The 21,578-nt window shown below is 41.5% G+C and overlaps 1 protein-coding gene across 4 annotated transcripts in view; it reads left to right on the top strand.

Annotated features, from left to right (window-relative positions):
* Positions 1–21,578, top strand: part of FYN (FYN proto-oncogene, Src family tyrosine kinase) — a 541,378-nt gene that overhangs the window by 428,923 nt on the left and 90,877 nt on the right. For 2 of the 4 annotated variants that reach the window (XM_078649135.1, XM_078649136.1), the window contains 3 exons: positions 188–337; positions 4,590–4,745; positions 14,104–14,283. In XM_078649135.1, the coding sequence (XP_078505261.1) occupies positions 188–337; positions 4,590–4,745; positions 14,104–14,283 (486 nt within the window). Of the gene's footprint in view, positions 1–187; positions 338–3,988; positions 4,154–4,589; positions 4,746–14,103; positions 14,284–21,578 lie in introns of all 4 variants that reach the window. The other 2 variants (XM_078649133.1, XM_078649134.1) reach the window with 1 other exon arrangement.

The raw sequence follows: 21,578 nt of genomic DNA on the forward strand, positions 1-21,578 counted from the left end.
AAGTGTTACCAACCTTTGTAAAAATACCATTGTACAAAGGTTGGTAATATGTTGTTTTTATTTCCTCAACAAAATGGCATAGTATAGCCTACCTTTTCAGAAGATTATCATGATTCAGGTAACTTTTATGTTTTTTTGCACAGCGTTGATTGTGTTTGTAATTATTTCAATTGTTCTGCTTTTTTAGGTGCCTATTCACTATCTATTCGTGACTGGGACGATATGAAAGGAGACCACGTAAAACATTATAAGATACGTAAACTCGACAATGGCGGCTACTACATCACAACTCGGGCCCAGTTTGAAACTCTTCAGCAGCTGGTTCACCATTATTCAGGTACCCTTGAAAAAATGCATTTTATATATGAGAGTATCTTCGTTTGTTCATGAATGAAGGAGTTGTGAATGGGCCAAATCAAGTGGCTATAGACAAAAAATGTATTTCACTGCCTTCTGCTCATGTTTTAGACTTTAATGGCAGTTACGGATCATTGTATGTTGTTGCATTGAGATTTTTTTCTTAAATTTAGCCCGTGAGTGGGATACAAATAGTTTTCAGTGGAACACGACTGCGCTCTCAGGGTAGAATGTGTTTTTTTTAAGTGCCCCTCCTCCAGAGTGTCTTCCACGCCTGGTAAATTGTTGCTTTAAGCAGAGGGCTACTCTACCTACTACAGTGTCTCCTAGCCCCCAAAAATATTTTGGGAAATTACCAATGAGATAAACCAGTACACTAGCAAAGCTGTAGGCACATGTTGTCAAAAGCAATTTTTTTAACTAGAACCATCTCTCAAGCCACTGATGTTCTCATGCGGCATAATCATACGTAAGCAAGTATAGCAGTTACCTTACTACAAACTCATGTCCTTGAACATAGGTTGTACATCAGAATTTAGAGGTCATGGATATTAGGAATTCCTGTAGAAATCGAATACCACTATGTCATCACAGTAAGCATATAGAGGTAAGGATGGATTTACTATTCTTAATCCCTCATCTACGTGGCTTGAAAATATGTATTGATAGTTATGTCATCAAGATATGCGGATGTGGAAATAAGAATAGAGAGTCAGTCCTTCACTTTTATTGCTTACCTTGAACAGAGAGTGGCAGTCGGTTTTTCTGTTTTGTTTTTAGTTTTGTTTGTGATGACCAATGTTTCTCATTAAAGCATTTGGTGGGAATGGGTCCTGCGGACATTCCGAACGGCTATGTTTGCTTTGTTGCATTCTAGTGTTGTTCTCATTGTCATGTTGTGCTCTAACCAGTGTCTTGTCCGCACTGAAGTGTGATCTTGCCATTGGTGATGGAGGGAGGGAGTTAGATGGAGGGCACAGTGTCTCTTCTTTAGGTGTAGTTAAAACAAGCATTCCATTCTCAGTCACTGTCAATGGCCTGTAGAGCATGTGAATGCATCACTATTCTCTTTAAATCAGTGAAGTGGTCCCAAAGGAAGGTTCTGTAATTTATAAAATGTCGAATGTCCACAGGGATTCTGTGGACAGCAGTGGCGAGTCCTATAGATTACACAGGACCTGTTTGAGTTATCGCGAGTGTGTCCTTCTACACGTCTTTGTCGTCTGTGTTGAATGGTATTGCCTTCAGTTTCGTTTTGTCAAGCACTCTTACCGCCTCCATCTTGAGTGTGTTGAATGTTCTTCCTTTGTCTAAATGTGTACTTGTCAATTTCAAACTTAACGAATTCTGATTTGTCACTAAACAAGAATCATTAACTTACATGTAGCAATCATACCCAAAGAACTACCCTACCCAGTTAATTTGTCAATCATTCCTCAATCTGAAATATTCAAGTAGTGTATTTATTTCAGCCTTTTAGCACATTTCTGAATCGAAATAGCTTGACAAGTTGCTGACAACTTTTCAAAGTAGGGAACGTCCTTTAAATGGTGCGCTGTTATGGCTTTCAAATCAAGTGTTGACGTTATTGTTCTCTGTTTTCTTTGACGTGTACCGCAAACATGGCTGCCATACTGCTGCAGGATGATAGACGCCCTTTGTAACCACAATGATGAGAACTGATAAAAACAGCCCATTGATTGTGTCTTTGTGTATCAAGGACATCATAATGACTGCTGCAAACAGAGGGATTTCATCATGAATTCCTCTAGAGTTTGATGGCCTTACTCAGCAGCGTAACGTGGGTTGCCAGTGCCCGGGCAACATTTTAAAAGAAAGTATTGCGCCCCCTTACCCGTGAACCATTAGTTCAGAAAGTGCAAACTGTCCAAGGGTTAGGGGGCGCAATACTTTCTTTGAAAACTTTGCGCCCCCTAATAATTTTGCACCGGGGCAGCCGCCTCTGTGGACCCCCCACGCTACGCCACTGGCCTTAATCAAAATGTAAACCTTCAGAGCACAGGGACTTGTTTTTAAGTATGTCTACTTCAAAAGCATTTGCAGATATTATATCTGCTGAAATAAAAAACACCTCACCAAAGAATTATAACGGGTGCCAAATGACACATTTGTCAGTAAAATGGTTGCCATATAAAAGTACACACTGGGTCTTCTTCTGCATATAGAGAGACAGGCCCCCTGATCGCTCCTAAAAATATGTGAATTAAATGCTACATAAAATAGTTGAGTCTTTGTATTTAAGCTCAAAAGCTTACAAAGTTGTGTTTATTTACCCAGTGCTGAGAAATGGCTACTTTAGTGTATGGGCACTGTGTCTGTACTAAGCCATACTGTAAGGTTATATAGAAGTAGACTAGATAGAGAAGCAAGCATTATTTATGAAGATAAAAAACAGCCCATCAAGGAGCAATTGCTTCAACGGTCCAGTGTCAACCAAATATACAGAATAAATCAAATGACAGACTCTAGCCAAAATACCCAGTTAGGTGAAGGGTGCATTGCAAATGCTGCCACAGTTGACTTTTATTAAAATTATACATCTAAGATACTCATGAAAATAAACAACTGAGGTAATTGTGTGGATCTAGAGATGTATAGCAGTGTGAACACCTAAAATGGAATGTGCAGAAGCAACTAACGTACTCACATAACCGTCTGTATGGAACCCATACTCATAGGTCTCTCCATAATTCAGTGATTGAGCTAAGATGCAGTCAGACCTCTTATGAAACAAAGAATGCAAACACCAGGAGAAGAGGCTCCAATAAAACCTAGAGAGAAAGAATGGGAAGCTCAGAGTGGAAAGATATGTAGATATTCTGAACAAATTCCGTGCAAGGTCAAAGTACAGAGCTGGAATAGCAGAGGCAAAATCTTCACTCAGACACGGGAAGCTAGCATCAAAGACTCATCTGGAGTGTTCTGGAGAAGCTAGTTTGTGCTGAGGAACCAGAAAAGGGTACTTTCAACATGGAGTAACTCGGACCAGGCTTTTTACTCCTAACACAGCCGCGACAGGGAATAGGGAGGTTGGACGATAATTGCAATAGTAGGGTAAAATGTCAACAGTCTGAGAGATGAAAACTTGTACGATCATCCAGACTGACGTAGAAACAAACCATTTTCAAACACAAGTTGACCTGCGAGTGGACACACTGTCGCAAGCCTGTACCGTAGACAGACATATAAGATGATTGGAAAGGAGGAAATTTCAAAATTTGTTTTATCTATTGCACCTATATGGTGTTTAAAGAAGCCACACAACTACTTTAGAGGTCACAGCAAGGACATACTTAAGCGATTAGGTGCAAATTGACACAGGACTCGTGAATTTTGAACTAGTGTTGGTGGGAAAGTCTATTTTCAATCAGGATCCAGGAGATAATAACCAATAAACTGTGCTTCAGTACTGTATTTGTGTTTTGTTGTTTCATTTCCTAACCTTTACAGATGTTTATGTCGTGCTGCCAATGTACTTGATGGAGGTAAAGGTTTTGCAAGTGTCATTGGTTTATGAAGCTTGCTGTTAACGTGTTGTTTCTTGTTACGCTTCTCTTTCTCTCTGTTTTTTCCTCCTTCGCCATTTGCTGCCTTCATTCTGGCTTGTCAGAGAGAGCTGCTGGTCTTTGCTGCCGCTTAGTAGTCCCATGCCATAAAGGGATGCCAAGGCTTACTGATCTGTCTGTCAAAACCAAAGATGTTTGGGAAATTCCACGAGAGTCCCTGCAACTGATCAAGCGACTGGGAAATGGGCAGTTTGGGGAAGTATGGATGGGTACGGAGAAGCATCTATTTCTTAAACTAACCTTCCAGTCAATGGGAGGACGACGTGGAAGATGGAAGGTGGCATGCGTGGTCAAGAAGCCGAAGTAGGATTGAGCAGAGGCGCATCGGGTTGTCAATCACAAGGATAAGACTGACACAATGTGTTTTGCTGCACACTTTATTTTTAAATCTCAAAATGGTGTCATAGAGAATCCTATTTCAAAGAATTATCTGAACAGCATACTAAATATTTTATATATTTAAAAAAAATAGTAATATTTAATTGGCTTGCAGTATAATTCAGCAACTTCAATCCACCAGCATGAGTGCTTGAAAATAAAGTGAACGCAGCTCTAGGGAAAAAAGGATGCCACCTTTCATCTTTCGCCGTGCATGCTCAAATGTAGATTGTAAGCATCTCTTTCATTAATGTTCCTTTTCTGCAGAGAAAGCTGATGGTTTGTGTTCTAACTTAACTGTGATTGCTTCGAATGACACCCCACAAACTTTCGGACTGGCTAAAGATGCATGGGAAGTTGCACGAGAGTCATTGTTACTGGAACAGAAGCTTGGTCAGGGGTGTTTCGCAGAAGTGTGGCTTGGTAAGGCTAGACATCACATTCAAATTTGGAGGGATCTCCTAAGAACTTGTTTACATGTATGATTAAAGCAGTAATAACGTGTTCAGATGAAATTATGTAAAGCATTTAGATATATTTGGTTTGACATCTCTATAATGTTATCTATTTATTGAATGTCAAGACTCTCACTCCCAGGAAATTAGGTAGCAAACACATTTGAAACCATGCAATTGGTTATGGTAAGACCAGGCATAAAACACAGAGGCAAAAACAACAGTTGATGTACAGAATGCAGAACAATGTCATACATTCACCCCAGTACAGAGATCTGGGCCTAAATCCATCGTTTTTTTGCTCACCACGCCACCCCAGTTCAGACATGGCCATATGCAAATCAGCCTTGACCCTGTGCCTCATGGGAACAGTCCAGCCCGAACTGCCAAGCCATGTCTTCCCTGGACCGGAATCAAGCATCCTAGGACTGGTTTCTGGCTATCAGCCGTCATCAGCCAGGATAGCTTGACTCCAGTGGCGTGGACGGGTATGCTCACGTCTGAGCATACCCGTCCCACTCAGGGTGACAAATGCAAAAACAACAGTTGATGGACAGAATGCAGAACAATGTCCGAAACCGTTCCTTGGATGCTTGTTTCCAGTCCAGGGAGGACCTCGCTTGGCAATTCGAGCTGGACTGTTCCCATGGGGCACAGGGTCAAGACTGATTTGCATATGGCTGGGTTCAAACTGGAATGGCATGGTGAGCACAAATACGATGGATTTAGTCCCAGATCTCTGTACTGGGTGAATGTATGACATTGTTCTGCATTCTGTCCATCACCTGTTGTTTTTGCATTTGTCACCCTGAGTGGGACGGGTATGCTCAGACGTGAGTCCCATGCTCTCCATGCCACTGGAATCAAGCTATCCAGGCTGATGAGGGCTGAAAGCCCGAAACCGGTCCGTGGATGCTTGTTTCCAGTCCAGGGAGGACCTGGCTTGGCAGTTTGGTTTGGACTGTTCCCATGAGGCACAGGGTCAAGACTGATTTGCATATGGCTGGGTTCAAACTGGAATGGCTTGGTGAGCAAAAAAACGATGGATTTAGGCCCAGATCTCTGTACTGGGGTGAATGTATGACATTGTTCTGCATTCTGTCCATCACCTGTAGTTTTTGCATAAAACACTGAAGGGCAAATTTAACAAATAATCAGGCAGCGCAGCAAGTCACCTTACTGCCCTGTGCTGCGCGATAGTGAAAGGGCAGGAATTTGCTGCACTTAACAATATATGGCACATTCCTGCATTTTCCAGCGCTGGTGTACAATATGCTGCCTAGCGCCAACGCAGGCTGCCTTGCACCATGGTGCAAGGGTGCCTGCGCTGTAAGCAGGATTGTTTTGTGCAAGAAGGGACACCTTCCAGCACAATTTCCTCTTTCTATGTATGCTGCAAAATGCAGCACACATAGAAAGTGTAAGTAACGCAGAGAAATAAAGATATTTGTTCTCATTATGCCTCACCTAGGGAGGAATCGCATTTTGACACATTACTAGGTCTACCACTGATGGTAAATCTGGGAATACACCAAAATCCATGGGTGGATGTGTGGGAACACCCACTCTCCCCCTATGGAACGCCTCCGTGGGGCAGAGTAACGCAACACGGTGATTTGCGCTGTGTTGCTTTACTCTAGCTTTATCAAGCCGCGCAAGGTGGCCTTGCTTGGCTTGATAAATCAAACTTAAGAGTTGCGTCACGCTTGCTCCCCATTTCATGGCGCAAGGGCGTCACAACTGTTTCATAAATATGTCCATTAAAGTGTAATGGCAGGCCACCCAGATAATTAAAGGGATACAAAATTTTAATTACAAGAGGAGCTTCACAAGATATCTGTAGTTTGTAGGAATAAGACATCGAAAATCTATTTGATAATTCTAAATAAACAGAAATAAATAAGGGATATTTGTCATGAGCAGGATTTTCTCCAGTCACAAAGCCTCAAATACATTATGTGGATGTCCATTAAGGCAGAAAGGATGGTAGTTCAGCCATCAAAACTGGCAATATTATTTATGCCATGAGCACAATGACTCTAGAGAATAATCTTCCAGCAGTTATGGGCTTTGAATCCTCTAGAATTCCACCTAATCTAATTGGTAGAGAAACAACTAATTCTAAAACGCCAAAGATTATCCCAACTACATAATTTCCGCTAACCCAAATCCAAACAATGGTTTCAAACCTAACCTTACACACTTTCCCTAAATCCTAATCCTACCCCCCCCCCCCCAATCTAATAATTTTTGGTGCATTATGTTCTCTGTGGCTAAGTATCAAGTTGATGGTATAAGGCCAAGTTTCGCCCACTGCTACAGGTACGAACCCTACCTGACCCTGTAGCTAAATTTAACCACAGGAATTGATCGGACTGTGGTACTTAGAATAAGGAGGAAATAGTGGAGTCTCTTGTTTGCAGCAAGGTTAGCTTATGTTCCCTGTGTTTTCCCTCACATGGAACAAGATTTGTTCAGGTACATTGGAGGTCATTTTTTGTTTTATATTTCTTAGCATGACCACCAAGACACTGGGGATATGATAACAGATAAATCAGAGCTAAACTTAAACTGAACCTGTGTCTTCGTATAGCTGTATTAACACTAAGAACCCTCTGTCGGTAGAGGCTAAGAGGTGTTGGTGATTGCCCAGACTGCCTCAGTCCAGTCTAGACGCTGACGTTTGATAGATCTATGGAAACATCTTCACACAGACAATGATTTGTTGGATCAATCCGCCTGCCACCTCACCTAGTAGAACACCTGAGCGTGATAGGCCAAGCCCTGTTCACATCCAGCTTTACCTGGGCCTACGACCATCTCCAGCAGAGGAGGTGGTTTTAGTTGTTATCGTACTTGTCTCACCTCCAGCCTTTTGGAGGAAAATTTCTTGTTTTTTCACCTTTATTTAAAATTATGGTACACGCCACATTTTGCCCAATCAATTGAAATACACGATGCCCATTTTAAATGAATCCTAAAAGTTTTTAATCTCTAAGAGGAAAGATACAGTGCCTGATTTAGATTTTGGTGGCAGTGCAATATCTATCATTTTTCGGGAGGAAATTTGAAATCTGGCAGATAATCCACGTAATATGCGCCACAATACTGTCTCTGCTATGGAGCTAACTATGCCATTGGATTCTCCTTTGAAGTCAGCATTTCTTGCAGAAAGTGTTGCTTTTTCCTTTAAAGTTGCTGAGGTCTAACTATTTATCGTTATAAAACACAGACACTGGTCAATGGGCTTCAGTTTATGACGAGGTTCACTGCCATAACAGAAGAGGCTATATGGTCATTTCACCAAGAGGTTTTGCTGATGTACAAAGTAAATATGTGACTCAGAGATAGTCCTGCCTAGAGATCGGAGATTGTTCTGACTACAGTCTGTTGAAATGTAGGAATGTAACTATGTTTCAGAAAACTCATGCAATGATTTCACCCCACAAAAAACCCCACAAAGTCCTAAGTGTGAGGGTTTTCATCACATCAAACAATAATATCTGAAGTCTATGCAATGAACACACAGAGGCGCTCAAATACTAGCCAAAATCTAAACAACTATAAGAATGTGCACAATCAGAAAAAAGTCTCTTCATTGAACTACTCGAAACCTTGTATTAGTTTTGAACCTTTTAATCTGCCACGAGCCCCCAGACTCCATCACTACATTTCCTACTGCCTTCTGCTAACTTACCTGCAAGGTGTCTTCAACCAAGATTCACCGTCAGACAGTAAAAACAAAGGTAGGACTGGCCCGCGATTGAGGTGAATTCAGAGTAGGGCTCTGTTTTAATTCCCAAACAGTGCTTTGAAAAGGGTACCCTGCAGCTTTAGAAAACCAGTACTTTGCATTTTTAGTGGCGAGTGCCAATATTTCTAAAACTGGTATGTTTTAGAAGAAGTCAGCTGTTAAGATAGAACACATGCAGAATGTTTACAATTTAAGTACCCTAACAAATGACGCGTCATGAAAAGGTCTCCACATTCCGATAGAGTGAACAAGTTGTTTGTTTCCCAGTAAATTTTTATGCCTGTTTACATACTGTAAAACAGTCTTTTATCCAGATTAAGTAAGCCCAGTAAGGTACCAAAGGCCCCAACTAAGGCATCCTAATTTATCAGACAAGTACTAGTCACAACGTTAGTCTCTATTTTACGCAGTTAGTTTCCAGATGGCCCATCGCACAATATAGTAACCTGCATGTCAGTCAATAGTCCCATTCCAGGGCAAAACAGCGCAAACATATGCAAACTCTCCGTGTATCATGGGTTACCATGCTCACCTAACTGCCAACACTCATGAAGTTCTCTGCTTGCATAGGCAGGGAGAGATCTGGGCCTGATCACAGTTAATACTAAATTGATGCAGGTGTGAAGATGCAGCACAGTCCATAACAGGCTGGTAGAGCAGCAGTGGAAAAGTGGACACAGGTTTAAATCCTGCAGTGATAAACTCCAGAGGTTTCCAAACAGAAGCTAGTCTGAAGGTCTCCTTGAAGACCCCTGCCATCCACTCATAGCTACACACACTGAGCTGAAAGGCTTAACTCTGTCATTGGAGTAGAAATCAGTACGCACAATTGAAAGCCAGTCAAACTATAAAGTCCTCAAGTTTTAAAAGCACATCTTCCATCTAATACATTGAAGTTGAGGAGAGAAAATCTGAGTAGAATACTACAAATATCCCTTCACCAGCTTACTTTGAAGTCGGTGGACCCCTAAATCATGGAAGGCTATGGGAGAACATGACCATCTGAAACACAAAAAAAGTGATGGGAGGAATGCTTGCAATTTGTCTGACCACTGGCAATCGCTCAGTATAGCATCCCAACCCATCGTTCTTTTGGTCACCATTCCACCTCAGTTTGGTCCCGGCGATATGCAAATCAGTCTTGTCTCTGCTCCTCATGGGAACAGTACAGCCCAAACTGCCAGGCCAGGTCCTCCCTGAACCAGAACACAAGCAACCCAGGACCGGTCTCGCCCTAGTTATCGGCTCGTCAGCTAGGTATAGCTTAGTTCTAGGAACACAGTGAGCATGGGACCCACGTCCGGACATACCCATGCCACTAAGATGACATGAAAGTCTACCCGAAAGGTACATGCTGTAAATGGTCCTTCAAGTGAGACCTGGCCAGAGGCTATGGAAGATTGGGATGGAATATGAAAGGCCTAAGCTGGGAGGATGGTCCCAGTCACCAAAGTTACCTTCTGCCTTTGATACTTTGGTGAAGCAAATTCACTTTTGTAATGGGCAGACTATAGGTACTTGCTGAGGAAAGTTCCACAAGCTTGGTCAGTCTTAGGGAGAGGCCTCCAAGCAAAATTGAAGTCAATGATGTAGATTTTGCAAATGCACAGCCCAGCAGCACTGTCACAAAGGTGAAGATGGAAAAGTTCTGATGAGGCGGCATTGGCCAAGTGGCAAGTGTTTCACAACTCCGTACGATTGAGATGTAAAAAATAAGGAAGTTATGGTCCGGAGACTTTGATGCTCACAAAATGTAGTTCTTAGAACATGTTTCAGAACTAATCATTAATGGAGGAAGCTGTCAGCATCACACTATGCAAGACAGTAGTGATCTTCCAGAATCAGCTCCTCCTGGTTCCCGCAGGCATCGTCTGTAAATATGGCTTGCACCACTATCGTTTTCCCACTTGGAACTCAGCTACTGGATTCTTCGATATAATCTACATGTGGTATAGTCACCAGCAAGTTTGTAATCTTTTAGAAAGTATCAGTGTCTGAACAACACACAGGTCCTCTTATGGCTGTCTTACTTAGGCCAGGCACACAGACATTTTTCTGATGAGTAAGAAAGCAGGTCAGTTCTTTGTTGAAGAGATGCAAGCAAGTTCCAAGATGGCACCTCCTGAGTGGTACATCGACTTAACGATTGCAAAAACTGACTTTCTAATTTATGCTATAATCTAGTCCTTAGATGGACAATATCCTCTATTGTGTGCATCTTCTATTCCTGCAGTGTGACAACACCTTAACCTCTGGTGCCTTGGGTCCTTCTTTCCTCTCAGTTGACTGACTGAATAAAAAAGCGCGCACTTTTGAAGGTTTTGGGCCATTGTTTCAACCTTTATAAATGTGTACATTTATATCGATTTTATATTTGAATCTGGCAAGGGATGTATTATTACATCACCTTTCTATTTATATAGGTAGTTTCTCTATACCAGATCAGATGTTGTCTTGATAAATTATTACCCAATTTTGGTAAATCTCTTGTACAAGGAAGAATTACCAAAGAGTGGTCAGCCTTTGTACAATTAATATGTGCAATAAATGTAAGAGTTTAGAAATACTCCAATGTATGATGATCATTGTTGTGCATGCCATCGCAGTTACTATGACTAGATTCTTATAAACAAGCTAGTGAACATTTTGTGCAAAAATGCCTTGTTGGGCTTCTGATATAAATCTTGCAATAGTTCTGATGGGAAAACTTCACCATAAGCATAAATGGGAAATGTCTTTGACAGTGTGATCTGTCAATTGGGAACAAACTGCTGCCGGAGCATATGCTGCGACCAAAGCCAAAACCAATGGTTCTCTAGCGCTGGCCTCTGAGCACTAGCCTTGGCCTACTGGAGAGAAGTGAGGCTGTTCTCCTGCGCCCACTTCACCCTCCTCGGCTTCTACAATGTCACCCCTGGATCCCATGAAAAAATTGTGTGTTAGTAAATGTTCACTTGTTTTCCTCCTATGCAGCGGGGTTCATTGCTTCATAGTGCATTGTGGCACATTTTATCAACTCTTTGTCGCATTGGAAAAGGCTTCATCCCCAAGTGTTCAAAGAAGTTGGCTCCTTGTTTGAGACTTGGTGGCAATCCTACCCAAGTTGCCAATGTACAGTGGCTTAGCAAACAAGGTGGGGGCGGTGGGCCCTCCCCCCCCCCCCACTCTGAACTGTGGCCTTTTTGTGGGGTGGCAAACGCAGGAATCGCCAGCACCCCCCAAACAGGTGGCAAACGCAGGGACCGCCACAGGCGGCCAGAGGCCTAGCTACGCCACTGCCAATGCAAAATCCTATGTTTCCCAAACCAAGGAACCAAAGGGAACATCTCCCTGGGTGGGAGCTCTGTGTGCATTGACTTCTTTCCTTTATTGTCTCGAGCTGATTCCCATATGCAAAATCATCTCTAATCGTTTTTGGCAAACACATTTCCTCCTATGCATTTATTTCACTATGTGCAGTGACAGGGATCCCTCGTTCTTCAGATGCAGAAATGCCATGCATGGTCCATTTCACATATACAATCATCTGCTCTTCCTAGAAGATTCTAATTGCACACTTGGGCCGCCCGCTGTACTGCAATGACAGAAACAGTGTAGCAGTCCTGCAAAGGCTACCAAACACAACCAAAGTGCTTACTCATTCATTCTTAGTAAGCATCGCATAAGAAGCATACAAAGAAATTCATTAAAAATAAGGGTTGTCCTTCCTGTTTCTTGTTCTTTGCTCATCTTTGCAGGATCTTTGAGTGATACCAAATGTGTTTTAAAACAGTCTTCTTTGCTAGTGTACCCTAACGCTTGTTTTCATAATAGCACACGCTGACACCATCTTCGGAGTCCTCTTTAGGACTTCTGTTCAGGCAAGCTTGAACTTTTACCTATTAAAGTATACAAAAAGTGATGGATGGGAAGCTTGAATTAATCTCAGCCACTGGTAATTACTCAGGCCGCATCCCAGTCCATCGTTATTTTACACACCATGCCGCCTCAGTTGGGACCTAGCTATACGCAAATGAGTCTTGACCATGTGGGAACAGTCCAATGGGAATGCCAGGCTAGGTTTGTGATACGGCCCGAGTGATTACCAGTGGCGAGATTAAGTCAAGCATTCCATCCATCACTTTTTTGTACACTTCAATAAACTATCAACTGTAGCGCCAAGACACACCGTAGGGCGAAAGTCATGCCTTATAAATATGAAAGGTAAACCTAATCCTAGTTCTTCCTGCTCTATATCCTAGGCACATACAGTGGAAGCAAAGGACTCCACCTCCGCACTATGGGGATGCAAGACGTCAATACATCAAAAGACAGACAGACAGACAGACAGATAGACAGACAGACAGATAGACAGATAGACAGATAGACAGATAGACAGATAGACAGATTGACAGATTGATAGATTGATAGATTGATAGATTGATAGATTGATAGATAGAAAGATAGATAGATAGATAGATAGATAGACAGACAGACAGACAGACTGATAGACACGCTGAAGTAAAGTTCACTGCACTTACCTTCACACACTGTGTTGTGTTATGAAAATGTATCCTACATTTGTAAGAAAAAGACTTGCTACCTTTGCATTCATTGTGTTTTCTAGTACAGTTATTGCTTTTTGTTTCATGGCTCTCCTTTTTCACCCCCATTAATACCTATTGACCCGGAAGTGGAGTGACTGTAACCACAAACCCTCACGCATGATGCGTATGGCTTCACTTGCATGACTGCATAAACAGCGCCGAGCAAAAGATTCGAGTTTAGATTCTCTGTTTGGCGCTAACTAGGGTGACCAACCGTCCGTAAATTTCACAGACTGCCCGTAATTTGGGCCTCTTGTCCGTTGTCCATAAGGGTTTCTTCGACGGACGCCTTTTGTCCGTAATTTCAGACATTAGCGTGAGCTGCCCCCTGCAAGCAGCCTGTAACTCTCTCTGCAGGGGCCAGCTCACGCTTCTGCTGTGATCTGTGGTCTTCAGCAGCCCCTCCCCGACCAGGCACAGACTGCTATCAGGCCCATTATCATTCTGTATGTCGGCCTAATTAGCACACACAGAATGATAACGGGCCTCTCTGCCCAGTGGGAGCATTTTGGATCAGGTGTTTTTTCCAGTGGGGGAGAGGGGGCATGTAAGATCTGAGAAGCCTTCAGCTTTGATCTTTTTCTTCACTTTTTTTTTTACTATGCACACGCAGGTGTGTTTCACTCGCATACACAACAGATGCAGTGAGTGCAAGGTTCTCTCAACCTAAAATAAACTTTTTTTGACTTGATCTTGTGTTCGTGGTCTATTTACTTATGCACTATTACGCAACTCCCTCTGATGTGTCTGCAAAACGTACCTTTTGTCCCGAATTCTCTGCCTGAATTCTGACCTTCTGTCCAGAATTTTTGTCCTGAATTTTGACCCTTCGTCCTGCATTTTTGCACTCACTGTCCTGAATTTGCACCCATGCCAGTTGGTCACCCTAGCGCTAACCCACTGCATGTGACTAGTACCACTGCATGCCCTTCTGTCATTCCTCCTCCTGGGCGGGCAGCTGACGCCATGTTTGTACATTCGCTTAGGTACCTGGAACGGAAACACAAAAGTGGCAATAAAGACCCTGAAGCCTGGCACAATGTCGCCGGAATCTTTCCTGGAGGAAGCACAAATCATGAAGAAACTGAAGCACGACAAGCTGGTGCAGCTGTACGCCGTGGTGTCCGAAGAGCCAATCTACATCGTCACCGAGTATATGAACAAAGGTCAGATATGTGTTGTTGGCTTGGCGTATATGACAGCTGCTGCGATTGTTTTACAGCCACAGTGATTACCTCAAAATGTTTGCTCTGGTGCAGACATGAAAAAATTAGCTTCCGATCACTGCACATAATCTGAAAGGGAATTAAGTGGTAACATCTGAGTTAAAAAATCTCTGATCAAAATACAGCAAGATTAAAACCTTACAAAATAAGCATGCAAAAAGCAATGAAAAAATGAATTATATGAATTAAGGGCTGGCTTTAAGGCAGTGCAGCCGGTGCAGCAGCACTTGTCGCTGAGCTGGGGGGAGGGAGTGGTGCTGTGTTAAAAATACTGTATGGGTTTAAAAGTACCTGCTGCAGAGTTCCATTTGTGTCCAGCAGTTTTCAGGCAACAATAAAAATGTTAAGATTAGTGATTAATGTTCCTGTTGGAGAGAGATCAGAGTTTTGTCTGGTGGCAGTTTGGCTCATCCTTAAGTAATGCAGAGGGTTTAACTGCCTGCTGCAAAGAACGTACACCGTGCATGTCACAGACCTGTATTTTATTTGGATACCTCAGTGTGTTATTGCTTCTGTCACAGAGATCCTTTTGTTACTTGCAGTTAATAAGTTACAATCTTAATGTAGCACACGGAGGTATGAATTGTCATCAAAAAGCTGCATGTAAACTGCTTGGCAGAGGTTAGGACATTATGGGGCATATTACCAAGGGCCATATCGCCGCTTTAGCGGGAATTTTTCCCGCTAAAGCGGCGATAATTTTCACACCCTATTACCTAGCTGTCGCTAACACCAGTTAGCGACAGCTAATAGGCGATAGCGGGCATTTAGGGGCCCACTTTGCATGTCAGCGATAATTATCGCTAATGACATGCAAAGTGGGCGTGCCAAGATGTTAGCGACTGAAGACAGTCGCTAACATCGCTATCCCCTATTACCAACTTTTGGAAATAATCGCGCTAAGCGCGATTATCTCCAAAAGCTAACGCCTGCCCAGAGCAGTTCTTAGCCATGTTATCCAATGGGAGGTGGATAACATGGCTAAGAGCATTTGCTCGCTAATGCATGAATATCGCTGACTTTTCAGCGATATTCATGCATTTCGGCCGATTTTTATCGCTTAGGAGACAAACCTTGATAATATCAAGGCTCCTAAGCGATAAAAATCGTCGGAGTGCAGCGTTATAATTTTGCCCGCTAACCAAGCTTAGCAATAATTATCGCTATAGCTTGGTAATATGCCCCTATGTTTTCCCCCCAGACTTTCATTATCTTTTACTAATGTTGCTAAAAAGGGTTTGTTTGGGTAGAAAGATAGTTCTTATTAGTAAAGCCTACCCCAACCAGCGCTTTAAAAAAATGAAGTGTATTTGAGACAAGGGCTATGGAAAGATGGGCAGGCACTGTTGGAGGGTGGTAGTGAGGGAACCAGTGGAGAAGGAGTACTAAATAATAAGGGAGGCCCAGTAACCCAGGGAACTGGGGCAAATCAGGAATATAGCAAAACTCTGCCCCCCTCTGGGAAGTGTAAGCCTCAACTTCCTTTGCAAATCCAAAAAGTCATCAGGGGATTGCGTTTTATAAAAAAATCTAATCATGTTTACTTACTGTAAAAACATCTCTAATGTGTGCAAACACATTGCATCACAAAATGGTGCACCAACAAAATGACTCCGTGAAAGAGAACGAGTGAACTAAAGTGTGCAAGCACTATATACAAAGCATAGATACAAACACAGGGGCTGATATAAATATACATTTCAACAACACAATTCTGAATCAGAGTATGGTGTGTACAACATCATAATTGAAACCAATCCTCTAGTGTATTTATCGACGTTTCAACCCTAAAAAAAGTATGTTGAAAGGGTCATCATCAGGACCAACAAACAAGGTAGCAACCTGTAAAGAGAAAATGATCATAATTTATTAGCATGAATTAAGAGTTAAAAGGATTTTAACAAATCTGATACTCATCGGATGCATTAAATACCTTGCGTTTCGTCAAATGTAGGCAGCTCAACACTGCCGTAACAGGGGAAATATAAACATAATTTACCATACCATGTGGATTTTGGTGCGCTAAACACTAAAATCGGCAGGTTATTCCCCATCGTACCTTTTTTATCAGGTGTGCTAAATAGCACCTACACTCGTAATCAGGGCCTATGTTTCCAATTTTCCTAATGAGAGGCCACAGGGGCCGTTAATAAAAGGGCACTGAAAACAAGTGGTGTCCATTTTCTGCAGCAATATAAATTTGGTGCAGTTACCACTCTTTCATTCAAATCATTCAAATGTTATTCAGATTGTTGCACATGTGGAGCAATGTGATACCGAAACTTAACAAAAGTTAACTGGTTACCTCTGCTGTTGATTGGTATAAATAACCATCTAAAGAGGCGACTAGGTTGTTTACATAGTGTAACCATACCCTCATGATGGACTGGGAGAGTGGCTTTTGCCTGCGGCAATCAACAAAAACCTTAAATACTGAAATTAATTTTAAATAGCGTAAATAGAGTTATTCTTTCTCTGCCATGATATTTATGTCACTATTAGGACAAATGTAGGTTTACATCACAAACCCGTTCTTAAAGCTGCAGTTATTTCAGGGCACTCTGACTTCAGAAGAGGCACAAATACGTAGCATCTCTTTTTTAGATCCCACGCTTTCATTCCTAAAGTACTTTTGAGTGAAACAGGTAAATAATACATTTAATGGAAAAGTTGCTGCATAATTTACCTTTATTTGCCTCATAAATTAGACTACCCTACTGCATAATTTGTTCTTCCACTGCCCAACATTTCTGTTGCTCTGTCTATATGATAAAAGGTATGTCAGATCCGTTTATAGGTTTATGCAGGAATGTGACGCAATATCTCACGTAACAGTTTAGGCCTTTTCTTCTGCATGGAAACCATCCACCCGAAATAGATTCTCCATAATCTGGAGATTGCTCATGGTCACTGTAATCATATGTAGTAAACGCACACAGCATCCCATGGCCCTAATTACAAGCGACCCGGTTAACTGCGATATGTCTAGGAACTGCTGGTACTGCACATATCTCAATTATATGATAAATATTGGCAGGTCAAGACTGCTGATATTTATTGGGGTAAAAATGCCCTGTATTTACCAGAACTAGCAGACTTTGGTATAATGAGCACTAAAACCTGCATGACACTCCCTAAAACTAAAGTTTGGGTAGTATTTATCACGCCTGAGAAGTTCCCATTCAACAGAGTTGCATTTTATCAGGTGTAATAAATATCAATAATAATTACAGGGCAGTACTAACAAGGGTAACGAGGCCCTAACCTTGAGTGAGTGGTTATTGACAACTGAAGAGCACACTGTAATGTTCCACAGCTCAGTTCAGGGATACTCCCTTTTATTTTCAGTATATATTGTGTCACTTCTATGTTCTGCTGACATGCGGCAGGATCAACGCCCTGCCCTTTGGGCAACATTGACATGGTAGAGAATGAGTTTGGGCCAACGGCTACAAATATGCAGCAAGACATGTGCTTTCACTGAACTGGGGTGGCAGAGTGGGCTAAAGAACGGTGATGGATTAAACCCAGATCAGTTGACTGGGGGTGAGTGCTTGTATTGTCAACGCTCCGTCCATCACCACCTTTGGTTTTGCTTTGTTCGCCATAAGTTGGCAGGGTATGCTCAGACGTGAGTCCCTTGCTCACTTTGCCACTGGATTCAAGCAAGCCGGGCTGAAGACGGCTGTAATGCCAGAAACCGGTCCTAGGAAGCTTGTTTCCGTTCCAGGGAAGGCATGGCTTGGCAGTTCGGGCTGGACTGTTCCCATGAGGCACAGGGTCAGACTGATTTGCATATGGCCATGTCTGAACTGGGGTGGCAGAGTGGGCTAAAGAACGGTGATGGATTAAACCCAGATCAGTTGACTGGGGGTGAGTGCTTGTATTGTCAACGCTCCGTCCATCCCCACCTTTGGTTCTGCTTTCACACATCAAACCATTCACTAGCTCAGATGCTACACCTTGCACAGACAAGCAGTTTAAACACAGGACCTAGTATGGTCAAACTGTTCTACCTTAGACAAATATGGCCCCCGATATGCTATAGTCACGGCCCTCTTGTCTTCCATGGAATGATGGTGTTCTACCACATAAATGATGTTTTATATTAACCTGAACTTTATTACCTCCACAATGTTGACTACCAAAATATTATCAAGGTAAGTAGCTGTGGAGTTAAGTATAGTATATCAATGCTTCTATATATATGCTTACCTTAACAGTATAGTTATAGTCAATATTGTGGAGCCTATATAATTGAGGGTTAGCATTATTGACGTCAGTCTTGCGATGTGAAGCCCTTAAAGATATTTTATTGTTTTATCAGAGTTATCTGAAGGATTTGTTTCTATATATACAGAGTACTTCAATTTGTGGTTATTGGCATTGAGGATTATATTGCCAGCTATGTTTTATGATTTTGTGAATTTATTAGGTTGTGATAGTCCCAGTAAAGCATTAATTTGTGTTTTGTCTTCATCAGCTCAGAACTTCACCGTTGGCAACAATATCTGGCATTGCTGCTTGACAGAAAAACAGTATCCTACCGTAGCATTCGCCTTGAGTCACACTTTGTACTCATTGGCTCATCTCTCTTGGACATTTTTCATATTCGGTGACTCATTCATTGCTTTCAGGTGTATATTCTGAAGTGAATCAAAAATTCTCCTTAAGAATGTCAAGAACGCTTGACAAATCAATCGACAGACAGTCATCCATTAATAATGCGCAGAAAGCTTGCTGCAGGCTACGCCATTGATCTGTTTTGATGGCTCCTGACTTCAGTGTGTTAAGCAAGCCTTATGTCCTGCTACTGAACCCTCCTTTGTATTGTTTCTTCAGACTCTTGAGAGAGACTCAGAAATCCACACACTTGGAAACAGTCCTCTGAAAGTGTATGATAAATGCAATCCTCAGCACACGTCTTGCAGTTAAACACAATAGTAATCCATAACAGTATGCATATATTAGAAAAACAGTATTCGATAATCTTTGTATCTTCTTTTTGTTCTTTTTCTTCTTTTATTTCACAAAATTCCTTGTCAGCCAACACGTGTTTTGTCGCAAACATTGGGAATTTGTCCCTCGACTTACTCAAGGCTGAGTAAAACAAAAATGGAAACTGGCCATTGTGACACCATACGGAAAACTGGTGTACAGAAATCTATGAAGGTCTCCCCGTGACTTGATGTTGCTCCACTTACAAATTGGAGACATATATACAAGCATGCACAGAGTGGATCCCTAAAACCTTATTTCTAAGAGTTCACCAATTATTCAGTAAAAGAAAGTCTCATAATCAGGATGTCAGATGGGGACCCTGTATTCCCTGCATCTGGGTCTTGGCGAAAACACATATGTATGAATAAAATCCCATTGTTTCAAAGACTCATATATCTCTCCGATATGTGTTAAAGCTGAAAACTGAAAACCGGAAGGTGCAGAAAACGAACCAATCCAAGCCAAACTCATTAGCTGATGTGGACAAGCCTCTATGTCTCCAATAAGTGTGAACAGTGGCGAAAAGAGGACGAGAAAGTGAAATGGACACCAACCAATAATAAATTAAACCTCATAAATAGGAATTGCTCAAATACCTCTAATATTTCCGGTAGAGATCTGTGCAACGAAAGACACAGAAGTATAATCAGAACAACCACGTCATACATGGGTCTACTCTTCTCAGTTACAGCTTGCACATCAATTGTAATCATATTATCACCTACTTTTCATGTGGTGTTAATTCCATCCCACATTACACAATAGACAATATCCGCTGGGAGAGTAAAATATTTCAGCTCCAGGCTTGTATGGGATCTTAATTTGATCCAAATAGGCAAACTCTGAAAATCAAGAGTTGCCTCAATGTATGCAACTTTTTGATATAGGTCACGTTAGTATATAGCCACATATCTCCATAATAGTCAAACTCAGTATGAGTTCATTTAAATTCAAGTATTCTAGTATGTAAAGGGTGAGGTATTTAATTGCGGAAACGTTTATGTCCGTGTCTCGTACTCGAGGACACGTCTGGCTATTTGAAAGATGGATCACTTCGCTTAGCGGTAAGATTGCAGATACGTGTTGCCATGCACATTTGGGAAACCAATTTGGTCTAATTGCGGCATTTTGGATGACATGGGCCCATTAGAGTTAGCATGTCTAATCAAGGTAGTGTGTTTTGTAACTCACTTTACATACTAGAATACTTGAATTGGCAAGACTCGGTATATGAGTTTGACTATTATGGAGATATGTGGCTATATACTAACATGTCCTATCTTCAAAAGTTGGACCAGACGTCATATACTGTGTGCCCTATCTTTAAAGAACCCTAAAGGCAGGCCCGCTGCCTGTGTCCTACACTAATTATATTAAAGATAAAGGCTGATCATGAGATTCATTGGAGGTTTTTTTTACAGGCTATGAGTTTGTCTGAATGACTGTGTGGCATTTCATTCTTGAATTATCCGCAAACTAATACTAGTTTTCCATATTTAGACCATTTTAAAAGGCTATAATGTCCATGAAGTGTGTAGGTATTTTGGTATGTCCTCACCCAGGATGCCAAAGCCTATCTGAAAAAGGAATTTCAAAAATATCTACTCCTAAGGGTTTCTGTGGTACTTAGACAAAATATTGAATTCAAAATATCGGTTTAAAAAATATTATTTTTTGCGTAAGTAATATCATTTTTAAGAAATTAGTTTTTTTAAATATTGGTTTCAGTAATATATTGTAAAAAATTGGTTTTCATTTTTTTTTTTTACATTTCAATTTTATTTTATGGTAACACTCACCTACGCTCCTGCTCAAATAACTGGATGCCATGAAGGGTGATTAGTGTGCTATACAAATAGACATACAATTCTGCCCTTTGGAAACGGTTCTCTAATATGTTATCCCCTTTTTACTATGCACACAAAACGTTACATTATTTATCTATTCTAATATGATACACAAACTGAAAGCCTCAATATTATAGGATGTCAACTCATAAGCAGACTATTCTGCAGAATTGTTTATCCAGGGCTTAGTTCCACAAATGGTTTTCTAGTAAACTTAGCGCAGGAAAAAAGATCACCTTTATTGCGTTTCATTTTCAGCACATTTGTAACACTCTTATTTATGGGGGTAATTTTTGTTTTAGTATCCAATATTTTATACTTTGACTCTTGGAAAAAGCGGAGAACGGTTGCTAGTATCTGAAACTAGAATTACGGTTATCTTCATGC

Source organism: Lissotriton helveticus, chromosome 6, assembly GCF_964261635.1.
Source record: "Lissotriton helveticus chromosome 6, aLisHel1.1, whole genome shotgun sequence".
NCBI lineage: Eukaryota > Metazoa > Chordata > Amphibia > Caudata > Salamandridae > Lissotriton > Lissotriton helveticus.